The sequence below is a fragment of the Bos javanicus genome, chromosome 18 (assembly GCF_032452875.1).
Source record: "Bos javanicus breed banteng chromosome 18, ARS-OSU_banteng_1.0, whole genome shotgun sequence".
In the NCBI taxonomy this organism is placed as follows: domain Eukaryota; kingdom Metazoa; phylum Chordata; class Mammalia; order Artiodactyla; family Bovidae; genus Bos; species Bos javanicus.
The window spans coordinates 46975870-47003700 of NC_083885.1; the positions used below are offsets into that span (position 1 = coordinate 46975870).

Below are 27831 nucleotides of genomic sequence, written 5' to 3' on the forward strand. Positions count from 1 at the left end.
TGTTTTTAAACAATTTAATGTATTTTTTTATTTTTGGCTGTGCTGGGTCTTCATTGTTGCACATGGGCTTTCTCTAGTTGTGGTGCATGGGCTGCTCAGTAGTTGTGGCACACTGGCTTCGTTGCCTTGGGGTATGTAGAATCTTCCTGGATCAGGGATCAAACCCATGTTCCCTACACCGAAAGCTGGATTCTTTACCACTGGACTGCCAGGGAAGGTCTATTGTTAACTTTCAGTTTAGGTCTACTATTGTTTCTGATTTTATTGGCTTTTTCTTTTAATAATCATTCTTCCTGTTAACTTGGGTTGATGTGATAATTCCCCCTTTTAGTTGACCACTCACTTAATGTGTTTAGTGTGATTGGCAAGGAGTAGATGCTGGAGATTTACTTGAATTCTTTAATCTACCTTTATACCTTGGGTTCTGATAGGAGTACAGCTTTGGTTACACCAAACTGTTTATTTATTTATTGACCATATCAGGCGTCATGCAGGATCAATCCCGTGCCTCCTGCAGTGCAAGTACAGGTTCTTAACCACTGGATCACCAAGGAAGTCCCATGAACTGGTTTTGATATGCAGAATTAACTGTCATTCACTTCTAGTTTGTAGTTTTAGTTTTGATTTTCTTGAAGTTACACTTGGAGGTGGTTTTAGATTCCTTAGTTGGGCAAATTTCTTTGACTACTCTTCTGTTACATTTCTAATCTTCAAATTTTACAACCCTTTAAATGAACATCTTCTCATGATAATTACTTTGCTACTGTTTTTCAGAAGAGGTGGTTTTGAAGGTTTTTTCACATTTGATATATTCATAAGGCCCACCTCTTACATGAACTCCTGTTTTTTCACATTTGATATATTCATAAGGCCCACCTCTTACATGAACTCCTAACACCTTAATAGTAATATGTATGTATGCTTAGTCGCTCAGTCGTGTCCGACTCTTTGAGACCCCATGGACTGTAGCCCACCAGGCTCCTCTGTCCATGGGGTTCTCCAGGAAAGAATACTGGAGTGGGTTGCCATTCCCTTCTCCAGGGGATCTTCCTGATCTGGGGATTGAACCTGGGTCTCTGGCATTGCAGACAGATTCTTTACCATCTGAGCCACCCTAGGACTTATGTCCTTAACAGTAATACTGTTATTAATTAATGACAATATTTATTGAGCATGGGCTTATGTAAAATTTCTGACAGTCCTCACAAAAACTCTATTTAGATACACATAATTATCACTGCTTAAAAATAAATAAACTGAGGAACTCAGACACTGCATAATTTGTGCAATGTTGTATAGTCAGTAATTGGTGGAAGTGAGATAATGTTAATTAAATAAGGTAAATGGCAAAAGGCACAGCCATAAATACTTTAATAGGGTCATTTTCTATTAGGAATTCTCATAGTTTAATATATTTCGAGTGGTAATATGAGGCTTTTCTATATTCATATTAAATTTTTTTCAGTATAAGCTCCCTGATTCCCTTAGTAAACAGTGAGTATGAGGCAAAAAGAATTCCCACATTTATTGAATTTTCTTGTGGTATGAGTTACCTGATGTTCCACAATAGAAGTGACAAATGAAGGTTCTCTGACAATAATTACATTACATTATGCATTATTTACTACTGAGCGAGGCATGAATTCCACATAAAGGCTTCCCTACGTCCCTAACACCAAGGCTTTCTAGCCAGTGTGAATTCTGTAGTGTTCGATGAGCTGTGAGCCAAGAATAAAGGCCTGCCCACATTCTCTACATTCATAAGGTTTGATACCAGGATGAATTCTTTGATGTTCAGTAAGTTGTGAACTACGAATGAAGGCCATTCCACATTCCCTACATTGATAGGGTTTCTCACAAGTATGAATTCGCTGGTGATGAGTCAGTTGTGAAACACGAATAAAGGCTTTCCCACATTCCTTGCATTCATAGGGCTTGTCACCTGTATGAATTCTTTGATGTTGAATAAGGTATGAACTACGACTGAAGGCCTTTCCACAGTCCTTACACTCATAGGGTCTGTCACCTGTATGAACTCTCTGATGTCGTGTAAGCTGTGCATGCTGTCTAAAGGCCTTCCCACATTCTTTACATTCATAGGGTTTCTCCCCAGAATGAATTCTTTGATGTCGAGTAACTTCTGAGCTATGAATAAAGCCCTTGCCACATTCCTTACATTCATAGGGTTTCTCCCCGGTATGAATTCTCTGATGTACAGTAAGTTGTGAATGCTGTCTAAAGGCCTTCCCACATTCTTTACACTGATAGGGTCTAGCACCTGTATGAATTCGCCGATGAACAGTAAGTTGTGAGCCACGAATAAAAGCCTTGCCACAGTCTTTACAGACGTAGGGTTTCTCACCTGTATGAGTCCTATGATGCAGAATAAGTTGTGAATGCTGTCGAAAGGTCTTTCCACATTCTTTACATTCGTAAGGTTTGACACCTGTATGAAGTCTCTGATGGAGAATGAGTTCTGAAGTTCGACCGAAGGCCTTCCCACACTCCTTGCAGTCATAAGGTTTCTCACCTGTATGAATTCTCTGATGTTGAACAAGGTGTGAGGTACGACTGAAGGCCTTCCCACATTCCTTACATTCAAAGGGCTTTTCACCAGTGTGAGTTTTCTGATGTTGAATAAGGTGTGAGCCACGGCTGAATGCTTTCCCACATTCATTACATTCAATCGATTTCTCACCAGTCTCACTGCTGGGATGTAGGGTGAGTGATGTATGCCCACACTCAAAAGTGGGCATGTTTCCATAGGTGATCTTCACTTGCTTAAAACAGCACTCATGATTTACTTGTTGTTTTTCAAACTGGCCTTTGTATGCCCAGTCTTCACCATAGCACTGAAGGCTTTCCATTAGCTCCCAATTGAATGACATGACTTCAAAGGTATCTTTCTGCAGAAATGTCTTACATCTTGACTCCAGGTCTGCAAAATGAAAAAAAGTAAATACAACTTGTTCTTTCCCTCTAAGAGAAATTTAAAAATTCTCCAGTAGATTAGAGAGACAAGAATGAAAATAATCACCATAATTGGTGAACTGCTTGTGTAAGCCTCAAATATTGCTGTGCAATGTCTAAAAAGCACATGAAGGCACAGATATGATGAGACCTCACATGGTGCCAGAAAGGAATAAGAAAACAAGTTAAACCGGTGGTTCTTAGTTCTGCCAGAGGACAGAATCATCCAGAAAGCCTTGTAACAAAAGAAATGTTCTTCAAGAACCACCCTACACTGAACCAAAATCTTCAGGTGTAGGCACAAGACATGTGTGTACATACTTCTCGAAATACAAAGTTAAGATTCACATAACGTGAAATTTCTCATTTAATCATTTTAAAGTGTACAATTCAGTGGTTTAGAGTACATTTCCAGTGTCATGCAATCACTGTCACTACCTAGCTCCAGAACGTTCTCATCACTCCAAATAAAAACACTGTGCCACAGACTCACAGACACAGAGAAGAGACTTGTGGAAGGGGGCGCGGGGGAGGGCTGGGATGGGAGTTTGGGACAAACAGATGCAAACTATTATATATAAAATGGATAAAGAACAAGGTCCTACTGTACAGCACTATATTCAATTTCCTGTAATAAATCATAATGGAAAAGAATATGAAAAGAATATACATATACATACACACAGATATATATATAACAATCACTTTATTGTACAGCAGAAACTAACAAAACATGTAAATCAACTGTATTTCAATAAAAAGAAAGAAAGAAACCCTGTGCCCATTAAGCAGCCACTCCCCATTCTCCAGTCCCTCCAGCCCCTGGAATCACTAATGGCAGAGCAACACTAATTCTCTCTCTATGGATTTGCCTTTCAGGGCATTTCATACAAATAAGGCATCTATATTTTTAACACTTTCTACCATGTGATGCTAGTGCCAATCAAATGAAAACCTCTGCTTAAACTTTTTCATAGCCTCCCCACTGCACTTAGAATAAATTTCAAATTCAATGCCATGGTTCACAGGTTTTTGGCAAAGCAGGTCCCTGCTTGTCCTTGTAGTCATTCTGTTGCTCTATCTCCACCAAAGACAATGCGTCTTCAAATTGAGTACTCTCCCCTTTCCTCCCCAAGTAACAAACCACAGCCCTCCTTTGAGCATCTAGAATAAATCTAGGTCTTTTCCATCTTAGATCTCTATCAGGAATCCTGTCCTGGACCCTTTACATGGCTGATTTTCTCTTCAGGTCTCAGATTAAAACACACTTTCAAAAGCTCTCAGCACTTTCACTGCCCAGGGTGTGGGTTTCCCTGGTCAATCCTGCAAGCTGTGTGGTGTAGCCATTAAAAAAAAAAAAAGAAGATGGAAGGGGACTATGATCCAAGAAATGCAGGTGGCCTCTAGAAGCTGGAAAAGGGCAAGAAAACCGATCTTTACCTACAGCCTACACAAAGGAATAAGCCCTTTGGACACCCTGAATTTACCCCAGTGAGATATATTTTGGATTTCTAATCTCTAGGACTGTGAGAAAATACATGTGTTGTTTTAAACCACCAAGTTTGTGGTAATGTGTTATACAAGGGTAGGAACCTAATACACACAGAAAGAAAACACTGAGTAACTCAATGTATCATGACTATTCAGTCTTAACTCTGGAGTCCAGTCTTCCAGGGAAATGTAAGATAGAGCCAAGTACAAAGAGAACCAGAAATCTGGTTCTTGGTTTCTGGGCTTTGAAGTACAGATGTCTTGCTAATTTAAGGCTAATTTAAGTGCATGGCAAATATAGTTTTGATTATATATACTTTTGTCCTCAAACATGGACTTTCAACTGCATCTCTGAATCAGGGGTTGGATTTTCTTTATAAGGCCAGATGATAATTATTTTAGGCTTTGTGGTTCAAGAGACAAAAATGAGGATGTTATGTAGGCACTTACATAATAAAAGAGAAAACAAATTGCTACACATTTTTTATTGATGAAATTCAAAGCATAATAATTTTTTTTTTAATACAGGTCAAAGAATGAGAAGCATAGAATTCTTTTCTGCAGGAGGTAACATTTCACTTAACTGGAATTCAAGGTTAGTGCTCTCCAGCATCAGGACTGATGGTAAATATTTATCTGTTAGTGCTGATCTGTAATCAGATTTTATGTACTTCACTTTCGAAAATGTTTCATATAGATAGTTCTACCAAATACTGATATAAATCCATCAGCATATGATTTTAATTATGTATATGCCGCTCTTACAAGGCATTTACAGAATTCAACAGGCTCATAGGCTATATAAAGACAGGTAGCAGGACAGATTTGGCCCATAGTTCATAGTGTGCAGATGACTGATTTATATCATTACTGTTAAGAATAATGCAAACTATACATTTATAAATTATAAAAATGACAGTATGAAGCAAGAATTTCAGATCACTAAAACAAGATTAGAGTGGGGTGAATCCAAGCAGAGGTGGCAAACTTTTTCTGTAAAGGCCTACATAGTAAATTTTTTTTTAGGTTTTATGGACTACATAAAGTGTATGTCACATATATATAATTTTTAACTCTTATGAAATGTATAAGCCATTGTTAGCTTGGGGATGGTACAAAAAACTGGCCACAAGCTGGACATGACCCGTAGATTGTAGTATGCCAACCGCTGGTCTAGGTCATAGTAGAGTAAAAGATGGTAAAGGTCTTAAGGTTTTACTTTGCTCAGAAAAAGAATTTCAAAGATACTATTTCATACCATCCAACCAAAGAAACCAGGTCTCCTTTGAGGAGTGGCTGATTTCAGGAGTGAGGCAAGAAAGACACAGGATAAACCCAGAGTATGTTGTAAGCACCAGAAAATAAGGAAGTAGTCAAAAACAGGAAGAGGGAATGCCAAAAGAACATAGGAGTCAACCTGAAGATGTTCCCAAATGGCCAAAGCTTTCCCAATGAGCAATTTGAACAACAAAATAAACAATGGTATTTCTGAACTACAACTCATAGGATACATAAATAAATAAATAGCCTATACTGATAGAAGTAAATCTCTGAATAAGCAGGTGAATGGGAAAGGGGGTAGGGAAAGCCCTTTCACACAGAAGAATTCCAATTAATAAATGCAGGGGAAATAAGGGACCCAAAATCAACACACAGCAACACTACTGTATTAACTGTTATAGATAAGATGGACACTAAAATTATAGTGGGCAAAGTGAGGAGAAATAGCATATCTCTGTAGCTGCGAAGTATCTCCCTCCAAGATAATTACCAATTACAGTTGGAAAAGTAGTAACCTTACAGGAAAGAAATATGGAAGAAACCTTAACCAAGTTGATCAAGTTAAGACTACCGGTGATATTAACATCATATTGGGGGTTGCAGTCCCTGGTATGATGCACAGAGAAGGACACAATATCACTTCTGTGGTATTCCTGCCAAAGACGCATAACTTCAGTCTAATTGTAGAAAATATCAGACAAACGCAAGTGAGAGACATTCTCCAAAAGAGAACTCATCAAAAGGATCAAGCTCATGAAAGACAGGAATTGTCACAGAGTGGAGGATGCTAAGGAGACACAACAGTTAAATGCAATGTGGGATCCCAGACTGGATCCTGGTGTAGAAGAAGGACATCAGGGGAAAAACTGATGAAATTCTAATAAGATCTGTAGATCAGTTAATAGTACTATACCGATGTTAATTTCCTGGCTTTGATAACTATACTATGATTATATAAAATTTTAACCCTGGGAAGCTGAGTGGAGGGTATTTGGGAATTCCTTGTAATAATTTTGCAAATTTTCTACAAGTCTAAACTAAAATGATTTCAAAATATTTCGGAAAAAAACTTTACCAGAAAGAAGGACTTCCCTGATGGTCCAGTGGCTAGGACTCTGAGCTCCCAGTGCAGGGGGCCTGGTTCAGTCCCTGGGTTAGCTCTCACATGCTGCAGTTAAGAGCTCCTGTACTGCCAATTAAAGATCCTGTGCAGCCAAATAATTAAGTAAACAAATATTTAAAACCAAAATTTTTACTAAATGGAAAAAAATCCTATTTCAGTCTTTAGGTGGGAAGAGAAATGCAGGTTTAAGCACATTTCTTGAAAGTCAAGTTAAAGATTATTGTACCTCTAAATTGCTTGAAAGGCAATAAAATGTGAAGGAAACAAATAAAAAGAATGAGGAACAGAAAATATAAAATAAGACAGCAGGAATAAGAATAGACATATGAATGATCACAAATGAGAATGGATTAAATTCTATTAAAATTGATTAAAAAAGGAAACTAATTCTGATTATAGGGACACACTTAAAATGGCAATTTTTAAAAAGGATAAGCAAAGATACACCATAATTTTTTAAACTAACAAAAACAGGGCACTTTATATTAATATCAGAAAAACTAGAATTCAAGAATAAAAGCATTAAGTGGCAAAATGAAGGATGGACTGTACTGCAAATACAATTTGCAACAAGGATCTATATTTCACCTTTATATTAATAAAAATGTTGTATGTAGTAGCAAAATATATAATACAATTAACAGCTCTCCGAATTTGACAGTACAAGTACAGAGAACGTTAAAAGGACATCCAGACTCTAAACCATATAATAAAAAGGCTTAAAGAGGTGAATGTACCATCCAAAGAACACTAGTTTTAAATACACATGGAATATTTCCCCAAACTGGAACAACTTAACTTATTGACAACACTGGAAGAAAAAAGGCAGTGGAATGAGTTCTTTGGGCTGAGAAAAAACTCTTGCCAACACAGATTTCCATACTCAGTGAAAATATCCTACAAGAAAGAAGGTAGAATAAAGACATTTTCACGTGGTCAGAAACTGAGAGAATTTGTCAACAGCAGACCTACACAAAAGGAAATCTTAAGGGTGTTCTTCAGATAGAGGAAAAAATGCTCCCAGAGGGAAATAAATGACAACAATACAAAGAAGTCAGGAGGTTGTAACTGATAACCAAGTATTCAAAGGCTCCAACTCTATCGAGCAAGTGCCAGTTACAAATACTTGCTAACATTTATTTAGTTATTGTTATGGCCTGGCATTGTTCTGGGCATTTTCACATACTAACTCACAAAGAAGCCACAATAACTACATGAGGAAGGCACTATTTTTAATCATATTTGCAGAGGAGAAAACTGAAGCACAGAGAATTGAAGTAACTGACCTAAACTCATAGATCTAGTAAGTGACTGAGCCAGGATGTGAACTCACAAAATCTGATTCTAGAGTATTCCCTCAGTCATTCTACATCCTAACCTCTCAAAAGGTAAGAGAATAAATGGATTGCTAAATTAGGTAAAGCAAGAAGCTGCTTTAAGAAAATAAGTATTTTTTAAGGAATGAAGACATTTGCAGAAAAAATGATGCTAAGAACAGGTGAAAAGAAAGAAAGGGGCACATTCCTTTTTGAAATGAGATGAAACATGAGAGAAGAAAGAACAAGAAGGAGTTAATGGGGATAAGGGTGAGGTTCCCTTGGAAGTGGATGCTCTGTTCTTTATGGCCTCATGTCTCAGGCTTTTCTTCCTTAGCAGGGTTTTGAGGGAGTTTCCTAACAATAACTCAAGTTACTGTGATGAGTTAACACTCCTGCAGGGCTGTCATTGCCAGTGACTTCCCACCACTGGATCAGCTCTCACTCACCTGGGCACCATGGTCCTGTCATATCATTCACAACCATCCAGGGTTCCTTCCCTTGCTCCAGTAAGGAGACAACATCGGGCTTAGAAATGGAAAGTCCTGTTTATAGGAAAAGAAATGGGGCATGATCATGCTGTTCCCAAACTCCAACCCAGTCCCCGGTCGCTGAGGAAGAGAGGCCGTTACACAAAGGGAGGTGTGAAGGCTGTCCGCAGGTTAGGAAGGTGGAAGTACCAAGGCACTATCCATTTGCACTGCAATGAAGCAGTAAACAATTCTCTTGGAGACAGAGCAGGAACTTAGCCAGCCACTTGTCAGTCTTCCTAGAAATTCACCATGAAGAAACCAGAAACTGCATTCTCCATTTGCTTTCTCCTTCTCCCCAATCCTCACTCTTCCTGGCCCTGCTCTATGCCCAGCTGTGCCCTAGTTTACCTGTATTGCATGTGTGTGCTTGTGTGAGTGCTCAGTCGCTCAGTCATGTCTGACTCTTTGCAGTCACATGGACTGTGGCCCTTCAGGCCCCTCTGTGTCCAGGGACTTTTCCATGAAAGAATACTGGAGTGGGTTGTTGCCATTTCTTCCTCCAGGGGATGTTCCCAACCCAGGGATCAAACCCATGTCTCCTGCATTCTTTACCACTGATCCACCTGGGACGTAAGGACTGTGTTACCCTGATCTTATTATTTCTCACTGGGTTTGGGGGGTGGAAAGCATCAGTGGGCAGGAAGAGACAGTCCAGGATATTTCTTTTTCCTCTCCCCTCCTCCTTTGACCCAAGAGTTCTGGATACAGCTACACCTGCTGCTAGCCAGCCCTTCTCCACGGCTTATGCTCTCACCATTTTCCAGTGGCAGTCTTTCCTCCCTTGACCCCCTCCAGCCAGAGTGGATAACAGCCTCCCACTGCTGTAGTCCCTGGCAGCCATCTTTCCTGGCTGCTCCTGTATTATACAATGTCCTTACCTAGTGAGACCAAGTTGCCAAAGTTTTCCAAAGTCACCTCCCTGTACAGGTCCCTCTGGGCAGGTTCCAGGTACTTCCATTCTTCCTGAGAGAACTCTATAGCCACATCCCTAAATGTCACCAATCCCTGAAACAATAAACCCAGGCACTGCCAATAAATGAAATGACTTTTATATTTTAAATTACAAAATTTTTCAAAATCCACAGAAGTATAGAGTATAGTATAATGGTCCCCATGCATCCATTACTCTGCTTCAGTCATTTAAGAGGCTTTACACATTTCCATTTTTTACCCTTGGTGTTTTCTGAGGTGAATCCCACATACAAAATTATAGTATTTCACTCACAAATACTTTAGTATCTAACAGATTAGACTTAAAAATTTTTTTTAAGATTTATTTATATATATTTTGGCTGTGCTGGGTCTTCGTTGCTGAGCATGGGCTTTCTCTAGTTACGGTGGGTGGGGGATACTCTTCGTCGTGGTGCGTGGGCTTCTCATTGTGGTGGCTTCTCTTGTAGCAGAGCATGGGCTCTAGGGCATGCGGGCTTCAGTAGTTGCAGCACGCAGGCTCTAGAGCACTGGTTTAGTAATTGTGGCACACGGGCTTAGTCGCTTCATGGCATATGGGATCGTCCCAGACCAGGGATTGAACTGGTGTCCCTCACATTGCAAGGCAGAGTCTTAACCACTGGCCCACCAGGGAATAACCAGAATATCACTATCACATGGAATAAAATTAACAACAGTTTCCTAATAACTAGATCAAGTCAAGTTTCAAATTGCCTTAATTTTCTCAGAAGATATATTTTTTTTCCAGAAATGATTTTTGACAGTTGGTTTGTTGAAATCAGGATTCAAACAAAATCCACCCCTTGAAACTAGTTTATAGACTTCCTGTATCTCTCAAGTCTCTAACAGCCCCTTTAAAAAGTTTTATTGCTATTTATTCATTAAACAAACATTTGAATCAGTAGCATTTCCCAGATTCTGCATTTGGCTCATCACATCTTCATGGTAGTGTTTAATATGCTGCTCTACTTCCATATTTTTTAAAGGGTCATAAATATGTTAGAGGTTGTACTGTGTTCTTCTTGTAGCGTCTCATTAGGAGACACATAATGACTGGTTGTCTCATTTTTAATGAGGTTAAAATTCATGCAGTTGGGAGAAATAGAAAAATTAAAGCCTTCCCAATGTGAGACACTCCTAGGTACAAAGCCTTTCTGAAGAAAGGCATCTTCTTGTTGTTCAGTCTCTCAGTCGTGTCTGACTCTTTGTGACCCCATGGACTGCAGCACACCAGGCTTCCCTGTCCTTCACCATCTCCTGGAGTTTGCTCAAACTCATGTCCACTGAGTCGGTGAGACACTCCTAGGTATAAAGCCTCTTTGAAGAAAGGCATCGTCTACCAGCTCCCTAAGGACTACCACATAACAAACCAATTAAGTTAATTCAATGGGGAAAGATTAGTCTGTTAACAAATAGTGCTGGAATAAGTGAGTATCTAAATGCAAATTAACTCAAAATAGATTGTAGATATAAATGTAAAAGCTAAAATCATAAAACTTTTAGAAGAAAACATAGGAGTACATCTTCTTAGCCTTGGTTGAGCAATGGTTTCTTAGGCATGGCACTAACCACCAAAAATAAACAAAAAGAACAAAAGAACAAGATAAAATAAATTTCATCAAAATTAAAAACTTTTGTTCTGCAAATAATTTCATAAAGAAAGTGAAAATCCAACCCACAAAACTGAGAGAAAATACTGGCAATTTGTATATCAGATAAGAGACTTGAATCCAGAATATATAAAGAACTCTTACAACTCAATGATAAAAAAGACAACTTAATTTTAAACTAACCAAAGAATCTGAAGAGATTTCTCCCAAGAAGATATACAAATGGCCAATAAGCATATGAAAAGATGCTCAACATCACTGATTATTGGGCGAATGCAAATCAGAACCACAATACAATGGTACTTCACATCCATTAGGATGGCTATTATGAAAAACAGAAGAAAACAAAACAAAAAAACTTCCAAAAACACATTTCGGTGAAGATGTGGAGAAACTAGAATCCTCTTAGATTGCTGGTAGGAATGTAAAATGGGGTAGCCACTTTGGAAAACCGTTGTGACAGTTCCTCAAAATGTTAGAGAGTTATCAAGCTACCCAGAAGTTCCACTCCTAGGTACAGAGAAAAGCGTCCACCTAAAAACACTGGTATATACTGATGTTTACAGCAGCATTATTCATGATAGCCAAAAAGTAGAAGCAATTCAAATGTCCAAAGACTGATGAGTTGATGAACAAAATGTGGTCTACAATATCCATGGAATATTGCTTGCTATAAAAATTAACAAAGTACAAATACATGCTGTATGATAGAAGTTTGAAAACATACTGAGAAGAAAAATCACACATAAAAGATCAAATATTGGATGACTCCTTTATACAAAAAGTCCAGAATAGGCAATTTCATAGAGACAGAAAGTAAATTAGTGGTTGTCAGGGGAAAAGGAAGGGAGTTTGGGAGTGATGGCTAATGCAAACAGGATTATTATTTTTTGGTAGTGATATAAATGTTCTAAAATGGCTGTGCTGACAGCTGCACAACTCTGCAAATATACTAAAAACCACGGAACAATACACTTATATGGATGACTTTCACTGTATGTGAATTATATATATGTATAATAAATAAAGCTGTTAGTGCTACTGAAGGCTTTTGTTAATGCTGGTTAAATCTACTAAAATATACCATATTAGAAATTAATAGAGAGAAAATGTTTAAATTACTATCAATTTATTTAAATAACTAATAATAAGCCTGTTACATGTTAATATAAATAACGCATTTGATGAAAAATAACCATCAAAATAAAAAAGAATTTAGTAGCACTGTTTTATATTTTTGCAAATCTCTTTAATGACTGGCTGAATGAAAGAGATTTTCATACCTTCTGTATTCAACCTGTTGGTCAACTTAATTTAATTTTTTGGCCACGCCACATGGCTTGCAGGATCTTAGCTTCCCACCCAGGGACTGAACCTGGGCCACGGTCGTGAAAGCCTGGAATCCTAACCACTGGGCCACCAGGGAATTCCCCAGTCTGTTAGGATGACACATTTCATATAGCTTCTGGGAAATTCCACTGTACACTCATTAGAGTTGTGAGTGAAAAAAGGAAATAATGTGTTAGTATTATTATTGAAGTAATTTTGGCCCCTAGACCTCCTGAAAGGGTCTCAAAGGCTTCCTGGACCACTTTAAGAACGGCTGACCTAGCGCTACACAATTTAACATGAAAGACTTGAAAATACACTGTGCTGAGTAAAACAATCTGGTAAAAAGTAGAGTATGATAAGTGTACATCAAATTAAAAAATGGCAAACTCTAAAAGTAAAAAGTAAAAACTCAAAAGCAAATTGTTTAGTAGGCATCCATGTGGGTTTCCCAGGTGGCGCTAGTGGTAAAGAACCCGTCTGCCAATGCAGGAGACATAAGAGACGCAGATTTGACCCCTGAGTTGGGAAGATCCGCTGGAGGAGGGCATGGCAACCCACTCTGGTACTCTTGCTTGAAGAATACCATGGACAGAGAAGTCTGGCAGGCTACAGTCCATAGGGTCACAAAGAGTCAGACACAACTGAAGTGACTCAGCACACACGCATGCATGAATCCATGTATGGCAAAATTATTATAAGAATCAAAGTAAAAAAAAATAAGAATCAAAGTACCAACAAACACAAAATTAAACAGTCATTAACACTGGCAAGGCAGGCCTTCCCTGGTGGTCCAGTGGTTAAGAATCCACCTCGCAATGCAGGGGACACTGGTTCAGTCCCTGATCCTGGAAGATCCCACATGCTGCAGGGCAACTAAGCCCCTGGGCCACAACTACTGAAGCCTGAGCCCTAGAACCTGTGCTTTGCAATAAGAGAAGACACCGCAGTGAGAAGCCTGTGCGCAACTCCAGAGTAGCTCCACTTGCCGCAACTAGAGAGAAGCCCTCACATAAAAACGAAGATCTGGCGCGGCCACAGATAAATAAATAAATAAAAAAACACCAGCAAGGCAGTATATGTGAAGGGATATGGGGGGGTTCCTCAGATGGTACATTAAGCTGAGTGATGAATATACCAACATTCATTTTATTATTCTTTATATCACATGCATGTTATAGATAGGTTTTTGTATATATTCTTTGATAGTGTGAAATGTTTTATGATTTTTATGGGGGAGGTGACATTTAAAAATCAAAGAGAAAAAAAGAAACTACTTGGGTTAATGGAAAAGGTCAAGGTTATCTTCTTTTTGGCTCTATTTAGCCACGGTTCTGATAAGGGCAGCTCTCGTATTTCTCTCAAGAGAATATACTTCTGCTCCATTGGTGCTCTGGTAAGAACACTGCTAGAGAAGAGAGGGCAACCAGAAGTAGGGTCGGGGGGGGGCATCATCATTCATTCCCTGCAATGGAGGAACTGAGAGCAGGTTATCGAATGGGGCTCAAGCAAGACATTCATTTTATTATTCTTTATATCACATAAGACAGGAAAATTTCAGGATAAGGAACACAAATGTTGATATTATTTCAAGAATAGAGGAAATTTCCACTTACCTGGATCATGGCTTTTAGAACCACCTGTCCTGCTTGGATTTCTTTAGATTCTTCTGTTGAACAAGTGAAAAGTCCTGAAAAAACAGAGTAGGGGGGAGAAGGGGCACATCTCATAAACTGAGCTTAATTAGAGACAGCATTTATTTAGGCTTCTCTAGTAGCTCTGACCGGAGAAGGCAATGGCACCCCACTCCAGTACTCTTGCCTGGAAAATCCCATGGATGGAAGAGCCTGGTGGGCTGTAGTCCATGGGGTTGCTAGGAGTCGGACATGACTGAGCAACTTCACTTTCACTTTTCACTTTCCTGCATTGGAGAAGGAAATGGCAACCCACTCCAGTGTTCTTGTCTGGAGAATCCCAGGGACGGGGGAGCCTGGTGGGCTGCCGGAATCCCAGGGACGGGGAGCCTGGTAGGCTGCCGTCTATGGGGTTGCACAGAGTCGGATACGACTGAAGCCACTTAGCAGCAGCAGCAATAGCTCTGACGGTAAAGCATCTGCCTGCAATGCAGCAGACCAAAGTTTGATCCCTGGGTTGGGAAGATTCCCTGGAGAAGGAAATGGCAACCCACTCCAGTATCCTTGCCTGGAAAATTCCATGGACAAAGGAGCGTGGCGGGCTGTACAGTCCATGGGGTCTCAAAGAGTCGGACACAACTGAGTGACCTTTTTTTTTTTTTTTATTTAGCCATAAACCACCTAAACAGACAAGCTTAAAACAACTGTACTTCCGGGGTCCCTGCTTGGCTTCTTTTGCCACCTCCTTGACTCCCCACACAACACTAATACCAAGAACTAATAAGTTAACAAAACCCAGCCCTTTCCTAGACCATAGGGAAACTGAAAGATGGAATCAAGGTGAATGTGCTCCATCACTCACACAGAATCCAAGCATCTCCGCAGGTGGGGTTCTGGCTGGGACAGTCTCTGTCCCAGAGACTGGGATAGCATCACCTATTGTTAATGCTAATCTATACCCCAGATGGGGCCTAGACAGCTCCCAGTCGTTCCAAGCAGACCTTCCTTTGTGGCTGAGGCAAGGAAGATTGCAACACAGACTCACTCAGCCTTCATGTGAGGACAGTGCCTACAGACTGGGACCTACAGGCTAGGAGCAGAGCACGCCTGAGCAGGCCAAACCTTATGAAAAAGACATCCTTAGACAAAGTCTTCCAGCTTTTCTGGGCTCAACAGGCAAAACCTCTTGGGTATGTCCCTGGCTCTGCGTTCTCCTTCCAAGTCCAAAAAGGGGCCACGCCATCCATATGAGGGGCTCTGTCAAAGCCTCCAACCAGAGCTGGACTAACCAGATAGGAGCAAGGAAACCACAGTAATACAGGCATCTTACAAGCATACGAGCACATGCAGAATACTGACCTGAGTGAGAACTCAGTTCCTAGAAGCCTTTTGGCCAGGCAATCCTTATTTTCCACCTAAGCCCTCTCCACTGCTTTCCTGAAGAATAAGATTCCTTCTGTGGCTGGCAGCTGCTGAGGCTGGTGGAGAGCAGCCTACTTCAAAATTAGGAGAATGCAGGGAGGGGGTTGTTTTGGTCTGTCTGTGTTTTTGGCTGCACTGAGCAGCATGCAGAATCTTAGTTTCCTGACCAAGGATCAAACCTGCAACCCCTGCAGTGGAAACTCAGATTCTTTTTTTTTTTAATTATCTTTACTTTCAGATTCTTTTTCTTTGAAGTTAAAATTATTCATTTATTCACAAATAGTTATTGATCACATACTATGTGCTCAGCATTGGGGGATATCATCATTGCATAAGTACAAATTATAATCTTATGTGAAGAATTATTATTATAACCTCATCTAGCATTATACAAATATGTACTTAGTAACTCCTAAGTGCTCTGCAAAACAGCAGCAGTAAAGAGTATATGGCAGTTGGATGGAAGCTCTAATTCTTAATGACTGAACTGCAGGGAAGTCCCAGAACTCAGGGTTTTTTTTTTTTTAAAGAGGCTGGTTCTAATTAGAGAGGCAAGGAGCTTACTATGGTGAGGACAGTCAGAAGGAAGACTAAATCATTGAGGGGTGATGTCAAGAAGATTTCAGAATGTGATCTGGGGCCCCAAAATCAGAGAATTTAATAGACAAAAAAAGGACGGAAGGTGGCTCAGTAGTAAAGAATCCACCTGCCAAACAGAAGACATGGGTTCACTCCCTGGGTTGGGAAGATCCTCTGGAGAAGGAAATGGCAACCCACTCCAGTAGTCTTTCCTGGAAATCCCATGGACAGAGGAGCCCAGCAGGCTCCAGTTCATGGAGTGACGAAGAGTTGGTCCTGACTGAGCGCACACATATGGAAGGGGACAGAAGAGCACTGTGAGCAGAGTGAAGAGTAGTGGCAAAAACAGTGGACCAAACGTAGATGGTGTGTTTGGAGAGCAGAGAATACTGGGAATAACTTGCATAGTTTGGGGCAGAGTTCAGACCAGTGCTGTCTTATAGAACCTTTGTGATGGGGGAAATCTACACATCTTGTTCTGTCAATAACGCAGCCAATAGCCACATGTGGCAAACTAAGCATTTGCAATGTGGATAGTCTGACCCAGGAACTGAGTTCTTAATTTAATTTTAGTTAATCTGGATTTAAATTTAATTAATTCTAGAATCTAGAGGAAGATGGCTCAGCGGTCAAGAATCTGCCTACAATGCAGGAGTTGCAAAAGACGTAAATTCAATCCCTGGGTAGGGAAGACCCCCTAGAGTAGGAAATGGCAACCTACTCCAGTATTCTTGCCTGGAGAACTTCCATGGACAGAGGAGCCTGGTGGGCTACCGTCCATAGTGTCATGAAGAACTGGACACAACCAAAGTGACTGAGCATGCATGCACTACATAATGCATGTAGATAATGCTTACAACGTTAACTATGAGGACAGGTCTCATCATCACTGTGAATGGCACCTGCCACAGTGATTGAAGGATAAAGGTGACCAATGAATACTGATCAAATATATAAAAGTTTGATTTTCACCAGAAATTAATGGAAGGCCACTGAAGAACTTAAAGAAGGAAGAGATAGGGCCAATATGGCCAGATTATTTTTGTGGAGAGGAGTAAAACTGGAGTCAGGGAGATCAACTGAAAGGTGATTGTCCTTTCCCAAACAAAGGGCCTGACCCAAGACAGTGACAGCGGAAACAGGAAGGGGATGAATTCAAGATGCTGGAGAAGTAAAATCAACAGGCTCTGGCATCTGACTGAATATGCACGCAGAGAGAGAAAAAAAGAGTCAGGAATTCTTTCCTATGTTCCTACCTCAGTTGGCATGGTTCTACATGTAAGGAAGATAACAAATCCAGCCCCTCTCCCACGGATCTCAAGTTCTAATGGAAAAAGTAACAAATATTGATACACTGACATTGATATTCCTGTTTATATGTAAAGAGGTCAAAGTTCTGTGGAGGGAAATAAAACAGTTAAGGAGAGACAGGGAGCACTGGGGGAATGAAGAGCAGCCCGAGGATGCTTTTCACTGGGAAGATGACACGTGGTACACAGATATCTAGGGGAAGTGCAGTGCTAGCAGAGGGAAAAACAAATGCAAAGGCCTCAAGACAAGAGCAGGTTTCTCTGCCAACAAAGAGGAAGGAGACTTGAGTGGGTTGGAATGGGGTGAGTGAGAAAAAGAAGGCCAGAGAGGAAGATGGAAGTTGGATCACATGGGGTTTATAGGCCATTGTAAGAACTTTGATTTTTATTCTTGAGTAAGACAGGAAGCCACTGAAACATTTTAAGCCAAGGATTGACATGATCTAATTTTCATTTAAAAGGATCACTCAGGACTTCCCTGGCGGTCCAGTGGCCAAGACTCCAGGCTCCCAATGCAGGAGGCCTGGTTTGATTCCTGGTTAGGGAACTGTATCCCACATGCCACAACTAAGACCCAGAGAAGCCAGATAAATAAATAAGTAAATATATATATATTTTTTAAAAAGGGATTATTCATGGAAAAATGGACTAAGACGATGGGGGTGGGGGGTGGGGTATGTGTGTGTGGGATTGCCAAAGCAGGGAGACCAGTGAGAAGGTTACTGCAGTAATCCTGGCAAGGGATGAAGGGCTTGTGTTAGGGTGGTATGGTTGCAGGGGAGGTGATGAGAACTGATCAAAATCTAGATATTCTCTGTAGGAAGAGCTGACGGGATTTGCTGACTTTAGGTATTAAAAAAAAAAAAAGAGGCCAAGAAGATGCTAAGGTTTTTAGCTTGAGCAATTAGAAGTATAAAGCTGCCCTTTTTTTGACTGCACCACATGACTTGTGAGAATCTTAGTTCTCCAACCAGGGATTGAACCCAGGCCCACAGCAGTGAAAGCCCAAGGCTTAACCACTGAACCACCAAGGAATTCTCATGAAGTTGCCATTTTTTAACACAATGGACTATGACAGAAGCGTGTTTGGATGGACCAATTACGGGTTCTGTTTTACCTTTTACGTCAATCCTTGAGATGATTATTATACATCCAAGTGGAAATACCAAATGTCCATTAGATGTTTGATCTTGGAGTTCAGAGAAAGTCTAAATGCAGGAATATAAAACTGGAAGTTACTGATGTTCAGTTGCTATTTAAAGCTCTGATACTAAATAAGATTGCCTACAGAAGAGTGAAAGGAAGGAATAAAAAAGGTAGAAGACCTGAAGATAAGATGAATTCTGAAGATAAAGGACAGAGATATGGAAGAGAGATCCAGAAGACCTAAAGTATGTATAAACTATGATATGAGTGACAGTCAAGTGCCTTTGGGAACTTGGGTACTGAAGGAGCTTAATCTACGTAGTTCTAGAGCCACTGAGGGACTGACTGAGAGCTCCTGGTTCCCAGAGGACGTAAGCTTTCATATAAAAGGCTTCCTGTTGCCTGCATCTCCTCACTCACCTGGGCTTCCCAGGTGGTGGTAGTGGTAAAGAAAATGCCTGCCAGTGCAGGAGGCATAAGCAGGAGGATTCAATCCCTGGTCAGGAAGATCCCCTGGTGGAGAACATGGCAACCGATGGCAGTATTCTTGCCTGAAAAATCCCCATGGAAAGAGGAGCCTGGTTGGCTACAGTCCATAGGGTTGCAAAGAGTCAGACACGACTAAAGTGACCCCACACGCACACACACACTCTCACCTATGCACAGGCCTTTTGTCAGTCTCTCTCCTCAGCCCAGGATGTCTTCCTTGTTCTAAAAAGAATTCACACCTAATATCCAGAAGCAACTTTCTATACATAGAAAAAGAAATGGGTCTTAGCCAGTGTGGTAGACTTTACTAATTTAATTACTAAAGTTTCACCATTATCCAGTTTTTCAAGCATCTAGTTTTCCACTCACTTTTGGGCACACAGATGACATTTTCCAGTCCCCTGTAGCTGTTGTTTAGTCGCCAAGTCGTGACTCGCCACCCCATAGACACTAGTCAGCCAGGCTCCTCTATCCGTGAGATTTCCCAGGCAAGGATACTGGACTGGATCGCCAGCACCTGGGTAGGGGTAGTGGGAGACGTCGCTGGTCATGAGCACGTCTGTATAGGTGTTGTCACCTTACATCAGTGACCTGTTCCTGAAAAAGCAATCATCCTGAGTAAAAACTCCAACTCGGAGCATCTTTCCCAATATTTAAAATGTGGAAAAATAAAATGTACCACATTTTAACACAAAGCCCCCAAATAATTTCTAAACATAATTAAATACAAAAAAACCTACATATAAATAAGAAACTACTGTATTAAGATGAAAATTTCTTAAAACATTACTTCCTGATCACTGATTATTATGGCTATTGACAACTAGTTATTCCTTTTGTTGACAAGCCAACCTATACCTTTGTCAAAATACTCACATGACACTGATATTCTAAGTGAATTTCTGATGTAACTTGAAACTTTTCCTGTATGTCATATTTTTATATGTATTGAGCTTTATGGACATAAACATAAATTTTTCCAGTCTAAAATCAACCCAAAATCTACACAGAGGTATGTACAATCCTGGGCAATGGTCAAGATTCTGAGTCAGACAACAGCATATTAAATAAGTGAAAGATTTCTATAAAATGGTAATGCTGAGTACTCACAAATTTAGTAGTAATAAAGTAGTTCATAACATAGAAAATATTCAAGATATGGCTAGTGAAATAAAAGATTACAAAACAACTGGGCATCATGTGGTCTCATTTGTAAAATACATGTATATATCAAAGTAGACAAGATAGAAAAACCAGACTGAACACATCTGGGAAGTTTTGTGTGTTTTGCTTTTTGGCTGTGCCATGTGAGGCATGTGGGATCTTAGTTCCTTGACCAGGGATCAAACCTGCACCCCTTGTGGTGGAGGCACTAGAAGTGTGGAATCTTAACTACTAGACAGCCAGTAGAAGTCCCTCTGGAAATTTTTATCCTTACAGATTACTTTGGTTATTTCTGGGTTGTGATTGTCAATTTTCTTAGTTTTACTTAAGTGTATTTTTTCAATAACCATGCATTAATTTTTAAATATAACCTATGCTCCCCCGTCCCTGGGATTCTCCAGGCAAGAACACTGGAGTGGGTTGCCATTTCCTTCTCCAATGCATGAAAGTGAAAAGTGAAAGTGAAGTTGCTCAGTCGTGTCTGACTCTTCGTACCCCCATGGACTACAGCCTACCAGGCTTCTCCATCCATGGGATGGTTGAGTATTGGAGTGGGGTGCCATCGCCTTCTCCGACAAGTAGCAGATGAAAAAGAAAGTACTTTTCTAAGAATCTTCCTTTGAATATGAAATAATAGCTCAGGATATTCAAAAGCAGTTCTCTTTCACAGAATGGCTTTTGTTATTTTTACTTGGTCAGTTCCCAATAGTTGCAAACTTCTTGATTTGGTAACTACATTTATGTGGCTGGAAAAGAACCTAAAAGTCACTGAGGCCAAGTCCTGTGTATAGTGATGCTTCCTTTCAGCTCTTCTTGCCAGATGGGTTTATGATGTTTTTGTAACCTGCCCTATTGGCCTCAGGGTTCTCTGAACAGCTCTAGAGGCACCTTGCTCCTCTTGTCATATTTTGGATTTCTGAAAATTAGAATGAAAATTGCAGGAAATACAGGTGACTCAATTCATCTCCTCAGAGTTCTTATGGGATCAGTTTGACTTAGATGTGATGACATGACAATGACTGCTCTCTGGTCATACAAATATCTTCCTCCTAAGAATTCATACAGTGTAATAGCAGAGTGAACTAGTGCCCTTTATCATCCTTTGCTTTGGACATTTGTATACCAGTTTTATCTCCCATATTATATTATCTGTAATTTAAAAATAGAGACTCACTTTTTTAAAGTATTTTGTCTCCCTGTGTTCTAGGTTAGGATTTTGCATATTTGTAATTCTTAATAAATGTCTAATGCCTGACCCAAAGGAATTCATTATAAAAATTCCAAATGGAAAAAACAAAAAAAAAAGTCCAAATGGGAGAGGATATATGTGTATGTATGGCTGATTCATTTTGCTGTACAACTAACACATTGTAAAGCAACTATATTCCAATAAAAGTTAATTTAAAATAAATAAAAATAGAATTATCATATGATCTATCAAAAAAAGAGAGACGTAGGTCTATGCTAACAGAACTCTTTGCTGCAGAGATGGTATAAAAGAGAAACAGAACAATTTGACAGTAAAAAAATGAACATCAGCAAAGTAGCTGTACTAGATATTAAAATGTACCATAAAGCCTCATTAATTAAAAAAAGTGTGGCAGTAGTTCATAAACAGAAAAACCAGTGGAAGAGACCCAAAGGCCTATAAAGAGAACCAAGTATATAAGGACATTTAGTATATGATAGAGATCACATTTCAAATCACTGGGGCAAAGAAAATTTTTAATAAATGGTGCTAGGAAAACTGTAGAGCCCTTTAGAAAATACAAAATTAAATCCATACCCCAAGATTAAACTCCAAATGGATCAGGGTGCTTGATGTAAAAGATGAAACCCTACAATTATTAGAAGATAACACATGTAAATTCCCCTTTAATTCTGAGATCAAGAAAGGCTTTCAAAATCTAGAAACAATAAAGGAAAATACTGGTAATTTGACTATATAAAATTAAAAACATTCAATGGAAAAAAAAATAACATAAACAGAGTCAAAAGTGTGTGTTAGTCACTCAGTAGTATCCAACTCTTCGACCCCTTGGACTGTAGCTGGCCAGGCTCTTCTGTCCATGGGATTTCCCAGGCCAGAATACTGGAGTGGGTTGCCATTCCCTTCTCCAGAGGATCTTCCTGACTCAGGGACAGAACCCGGGTTTCCTGCATTGCAGACAGCTTCTTTACTGCTGAGCCACCAGGGAAGCAAAGTCAAAAGATAGTTGTCAAACAGGGAGAAAATATTGAACACTTGCACCATACATCACAGATGAGGAACTAATATTCCTAATGTGTAAAGAATTCTTAAACATGTGACAAAGCATCAAAAAAAAAAAAAAATCCCCAAACCAAAAAAGCACCATGAATGTAAACAGGAAAAAGAGATGGACAGTTTACAAAAATCAAAACCATAATGAGATACCACTTCACACTCATTAGGATGGGTATTATTAAAAAAAAGAAAAAGAAAAATCAGAAAGAAACAGGCACTGGCAAGGATGTAGAGATATCAGAACCTTGTGCACTGCCAGTAGGAATGTATTAATAAAACAGTGCAGCTCTTTTAGAAAACGGTATGGTGATTCCTCAAAATAATAAACATACTATGCGATCCAGCAATTCAACTTCTGGATATATAACCAAAAGAAGGAAAAGCAGGGCCTGAACAGATCATTGTAAACCCATGTTCACAGCAGCATTATTCACAAAAGTGAAAAGATGTTAGTAACCTAAGCTCTCACGGATAAATAAACCAATCAACATAATGTGGTATATATGCACAATGTAAATGCATTTAATGTTACTGAACAGCAGAATTAAAATGCAAATTTTATGTTATGTATATTAAACCATAAAACCCCCAACAAGCTGAGATTGGTTGGTTACCTACAATGGGTGACTGGGAACAGTGTGGAAAGAATGGGAGAATGAAATTAGAAGAGATGGAATGATGGAGGAATAACTGAGTAGACCTTTTGATCTAATTCTGTCTTTCACAATATGTTAAAGTTTCACATACTCAAAAAACAATTACAATCAACCAAGATGTGTGATGTGTGTTTGGGAACCCCAAATAAAATACATATAGTATCAAATGAACCCAGGTATATTACAAATGAGTAATGTTACCATATAGAAAGGTACAGGGAAAACTATTTTTATTCATTTTTGGGGTTGGGTACTGTATTTTGGGAGCTTTCCCTGGTAGCTCAGTAGTAAAGAAGCTACCTGCCAATGCAGGAGACGTGGGTTCGATTCCTGAGTTGGGAAGATCCCCCAAAGAAGAAGATGGCAACCCACTCCAGTATTCTTGCCTGGGAAATACCATGGACAGAGAAGCCTGGTGGGCTCTAGTCTACGGGGTTGCAAAGAGCTGGACAAGACTTAGTGAATAAACAACAACTGTGTTTTCACTACGGACTGTAAGACTAAGTACAAAAAGTACCGTATGAGGTCTGGGGATATGGGTTAGCAATTCTTAAACTACTTTCTACTTAAGACTGAGAAAATAAATAAATATATGTGGTTAATGAAAGCCAAGTTTTTTACTGTCAGAGAAAGGAATTCCAGAAAAGGAAATGGAGAAGGCTAGAAGTGCTGTGGTACTGAACTGGAGAGATCATATGAAATCATGGATTATCTATATCAGTATGCTGCTGCTGCTGCTAAGTCACTTCATAAAGACTAGGGCTGGGAAAGTACAGTATCAACTTGGAACATCTTGTGGTGCAGGAAAATAAGGAAATACTAAAAATAAATACATTAAGCCGACACACTGAAAGGATACAGAAGCCAATCCAAAGGATTTTCCAGTGGTCAAATTTGGGATAATTCAGCAATAAAATAGTGATAGTAATGGATTGTAACCTATAGTACTTAACTTAAATCCAGAGAGTTGGTAAGTTAAATGGGGAGAAGGAAAATTTATTTCTAACAAAATTATAATGAATAAATATAGAATAAATAACAGAATCTGAAAAAAAAAAAGCATTTGGAAAATACCTGGTAATAAATTTTCAGGCAAGAATTTATCAATTGATGTAGTAGGTGAAAGTGGGATAAGAAACAGCATATAGACTAAAAAGTAATTCTCCATAAGACACATTAATTGTAATTAAAAAAGAATGACTTTGCAGTGATGAAACCTGGCAAATTAAAGTTAACATTGCTAATAATGAGACAAATTGATCTTATGTCTCCCAATAGAGATTTCCTGGTGGCTCAGTTGGTAAAGAATCTGCCTGCAATGCAGGAGACCTGGGCTTGATCCCTGGTTTGGGAAGATCCCCTGGAGAAGAGAATGGCGGCTACCCACTCCACTATTCTGTTCTGGAGAATTCCAGAGACTGTACAGTTCATGGGGTCACAAAGAGCTGGACACAATGGAGCGACTTTCACGACTGAGTGACTTTCATTTTGCCTCAACTGCATACTCTGAATTTAATTATGAGGAAGTGTCAGACAACTTCAAATTGAGGCTGTAAATTCTACATTGCAGAATTTACAAAATAAATTGCCAGTTCTCTTCCAAAGTGTCAAGGTCATGAAAAACTAAGTCATGTCCAACTCTGCAACCCCCATGGACTGTAGCCTACAGGGTTCCTCTGTCCACTGGATTTTCCAGGCAAAGGTACTGGAGTGGGTTGCCATTTCCTTCTCCAGGGGATCTTGCTGACAAAGGGATTGAACCCAGGTCTCCCACATTGCAGGTAGACACTTTACCATCTGAGCCACCAGGGAAACCCTAGTAAGTAACTTTACCATCTGAGCCACCAGGGAAACCCTAGTAAGTAACTGTTTCAGATCAAAGAAGACTAAGGAGGACTTCCCCACCCCCACCCTCATAGTCCAGTCATTAAGACTCCATGTGTCCAATACATGGGATTTGATCCCTAGTCTAAGATCCCATGTGCTATGCAGTGTAGCAAAAAAAATTTTTTTAATAATAATACAATAAAATTAAAAGAGAAGATTAAGGACAGTTACCAACTTAACTGCAACATATGATCCTGGATTGGATCCTTGTCCAGAAACACGACAGTTAAGCCACATTGATGAAATCTGAACAAAAGTTGTAGATTAATTATTAACTCTTAGTATAACTGAACATGAACTTGGGCAAACTCCGGGAGATGGTGAGGGACAGGGAGGCCTGGAACGTTGCAGTCCATGGGGTCACAAAGAGTCCGACATGACTGGGCAACTGAACAACTGTTGCAGGGAGGAAGCCAGTTCTGACTTCATGTTGAAAACTGTTTCTTTGACTTGCTTTTATTATTATAATCATACTCAATGGCTTACCTGAAGGACCCTGCCCCTCTGCTCGACTGTAAACTAAAGTGCCTTTGTTCAGCTGATAGAGAGATAGTTTGTCCCTGCCCACCTGTGAATAGAAGAGGTTAACACACCCCTTCCGAAGGCTGAACATTCCCTTGGAGATATTTTGCAAGACTGAAGACCCTTTCAGTTGACTTTCCCCCTGCATCTCCATTTCTATTCTGTCTTTGGACTTTAGTTCCTCATCGCTTCTTTCTCTCTGATCTATAAAAGAACCTGGCATCTAGACCCCAATAAGACGGTTATTTTGAGGCGCTAGCTTGCCATCTTCTTGGTTGGTCTACTCCCTGATTAAAGTCTCTTCCTTGCCTCAACACCTCGTCTCCTGGATTCATTATCCTACCTGTGGTGAGCAGAGCAACCTTGGACCCAGTAACACAACAACAACAATATCAGTATCTATCAGTGTATCTGTTAATCTCCTGGTCTTGACAGAGGAGCTGGATTAAGAGTATTTGGGAATTCTATTTTTGCAACAGTTTTAAGTATTTATTTTTATTTTTTAGCATTTAAAATGAAAAGTTTAAAACATTTAGATGAACACTAGGTGTGCAGGGAATATGCAAAGTGTGGGCCTTTCAGTTTACCTTCATGGCACTGAGTAACTGACTCCAACAGCAAATACAGGACTCCAGTTCACTTGGAGGTGAATGGTGGTGTGGGGCTTGTTAGGCAAGAAGTTTCAGAAGAAAAGGAAAGCACGTGTTAAAAAAAAAAAGCCTAAAATGGAGTCATGTGTCCCATAACAACAAACCGAGACTTAATTCCAGTTTAAATGTTTCTCAAGAAAATGTGCTCTTTAAACAAATCGATCTGAAATTTCCTGCTTAGCACCAGTGAGGTAATCTGCATGATAAGATCCCTGCCATTCCCTTCCCCAAAAAGATGTCCTGGCCTAAAATAATCCTTTCTTTTCTTTTGCTAATAACTTCTTGCCCCACTTTTCTACTGCCCGTAAAAAACTTCCATTTTGTACAACCCTTTGGAGTAGCTACTCCACTCCAGTCCTCTTGCCTGGAAAATCCCATGGGCGGAGGAGCCTGGTAGGCTGCAGTCCATGGGGTCGCTAAGAGTCGGACACGACTGAGTGACTGCACTTTCACTTTTCACTTTCATGCATTGGAGAAGGACATGGCAACCCACTCCAGTGTTCTTGACTGGAGAATCCCAGGGACAGGGGAGCCTGGTGGGCTGCCGTCTATGGGGTCGCACAGAGTCGGACACGACTGAAGTGACTTAGCAGCAGCAGATGGGATACTGCCGGATTCAGAAGTTGAATAAAGCCAATTAGTCCTCATATTTGGCTGAATTACTTGTGTATGTGTTTAAGCACACATCTCGAAAAACAAGGGTTTCAGGGAAAGAAGAAAAACTGATGGACGGAGAACCTGGCTTTTTAATGTTCAACATTAGTTCTCTCAATATATCTCTTGGAGAAGAATCAAGAAAAAGCAATCGTGAGGGATCAGGGCATTTTTAAAGGTTCATCGCCTAACTCTCCGGCACAGGCAAGGGTGAGCAGAGAAGAATGGACATCATACCCCATCCCGATACTGTCTGGAGTCACAATCTGTCAGAGCACTGGAGTCACAGGCACCTCACAGCTACACTTGGTGCTGAACAAATGGTCAGTATCACACAAATACAGCCACATATTCGCTTTTAGGACACACAAGGACACAACCACACAATGAGACACCTCCACATCTTTATACACAGTCACAACCTCACACCCAATAAGGCACACACAGTCGCATAATCTGCTCACACTATGACACACAAAGCCACACACAGAATCTCGCATCCTCAGCCGCCAGCCCGCAAAAACCCGAGGCTCTCTGGACACGCCCCGTCCCCGCCCCAGAGTCCCAGACCCCTCACCTTCTGCCTTCCCTTGGTCGCGTCCGGGTCCCTGCGGAGCTAAAGATCTCGCCACGACGTCAAGAGAGACCTAACGCTGGGCCACTGTGGACTCTGGGAAACGTAGTCCAGAGCCAGTCCAGCCACAGAAAGATGGCGTCCTCATACCGCACAGTCTGGGCTTGGCCTGTTTGACACTGCCCACGAAAGCCTTCAAAGAAAGGGGTTCCCTCTCCAAACCTTCCACCATGCCTGAACTTATCTTCCTCCAAGTCAGGATTACTCACTCTGA

General features: G+C 40.2%; 2 protein-coding genes across 7 annotated transcripts in view; one reads left to right on the forward strand and one right to left on the reverse strand.

The window, feature by feature from the left end:
* The window catches only part of ZNF146 (zinc finger protein 146), a 69982-nt gene that overhangs the window by 20305 nt on the left and 21846 nt on the right, over positions 1-27831 (forward strand). The window contains exon 2 of the mRNA XM_061386071.1: positions 4990-5056. The gene's annotated coding sequence lies outside the window, so the exon portion shown is untranslated. The remainder of the gene's footprint in view (positions 1-4989; positions 5057-27831) is intronic.
* Positions 269-27647, reverse strand: ZNF565 (zinc finger protein 565). Of its 6 annotated transcripts, none has more exons than XM_061386047.1 (7): positions 27561-27628; positions 25329-25403; positions 14221-14294; positions 9593-9719; positions 8631-8726; positions 877-2938; positions 269-825 (listed from the first exon to the last, which is right to left on the reverse strand). In XM_061386047.1, exons 3-6 carry the CDS (start codon positions 14227-14229, stop codon positions 1686-1688), a joined length of 1485 nt encoding a protein of 494 aa, XP_061242031.1. In that variant the 5' UTR covers positions 14230-14294; positions 25329-25403; positions 27561-27628; the 3' UTR covers positions 269-825; positions 877-1685. The 6 variants fall into 6 exon arrangements, with proteins under 6 accessions (XP_061242031.1, XP_061242030.1, XP_061242028.1 ...); XM_061386046.1 differs by lacking the exons at positions 25329-25403; positions 27561-27628 and adding exons at positions 18667-18757; positions 19352-19440; XM_061386044.1 differs by lacking the exons at positions 25329-25403; positions 27561-27628 and adding exons at positions 18667-19246; positions 19352-19440.

Coding starts and splice junctions, on each gene's coding strand:
- ZNF565 (XM_061386042.1), bottom strand. Junction 8,727..9,592: donor TGGCAACTTGGTCTCACTAG/GTAAGGACATTG, acceptor TCCTATAAACAG/GACTTTCCATTTCTAAGCCC. Junction 2,939..8,630: donor GACAGGACCATGGTGCCCAG/GTGAGTGAGAGC, acceptor TTCATTTTGCAG/ACCTGGAGTCAAGATGTAAG.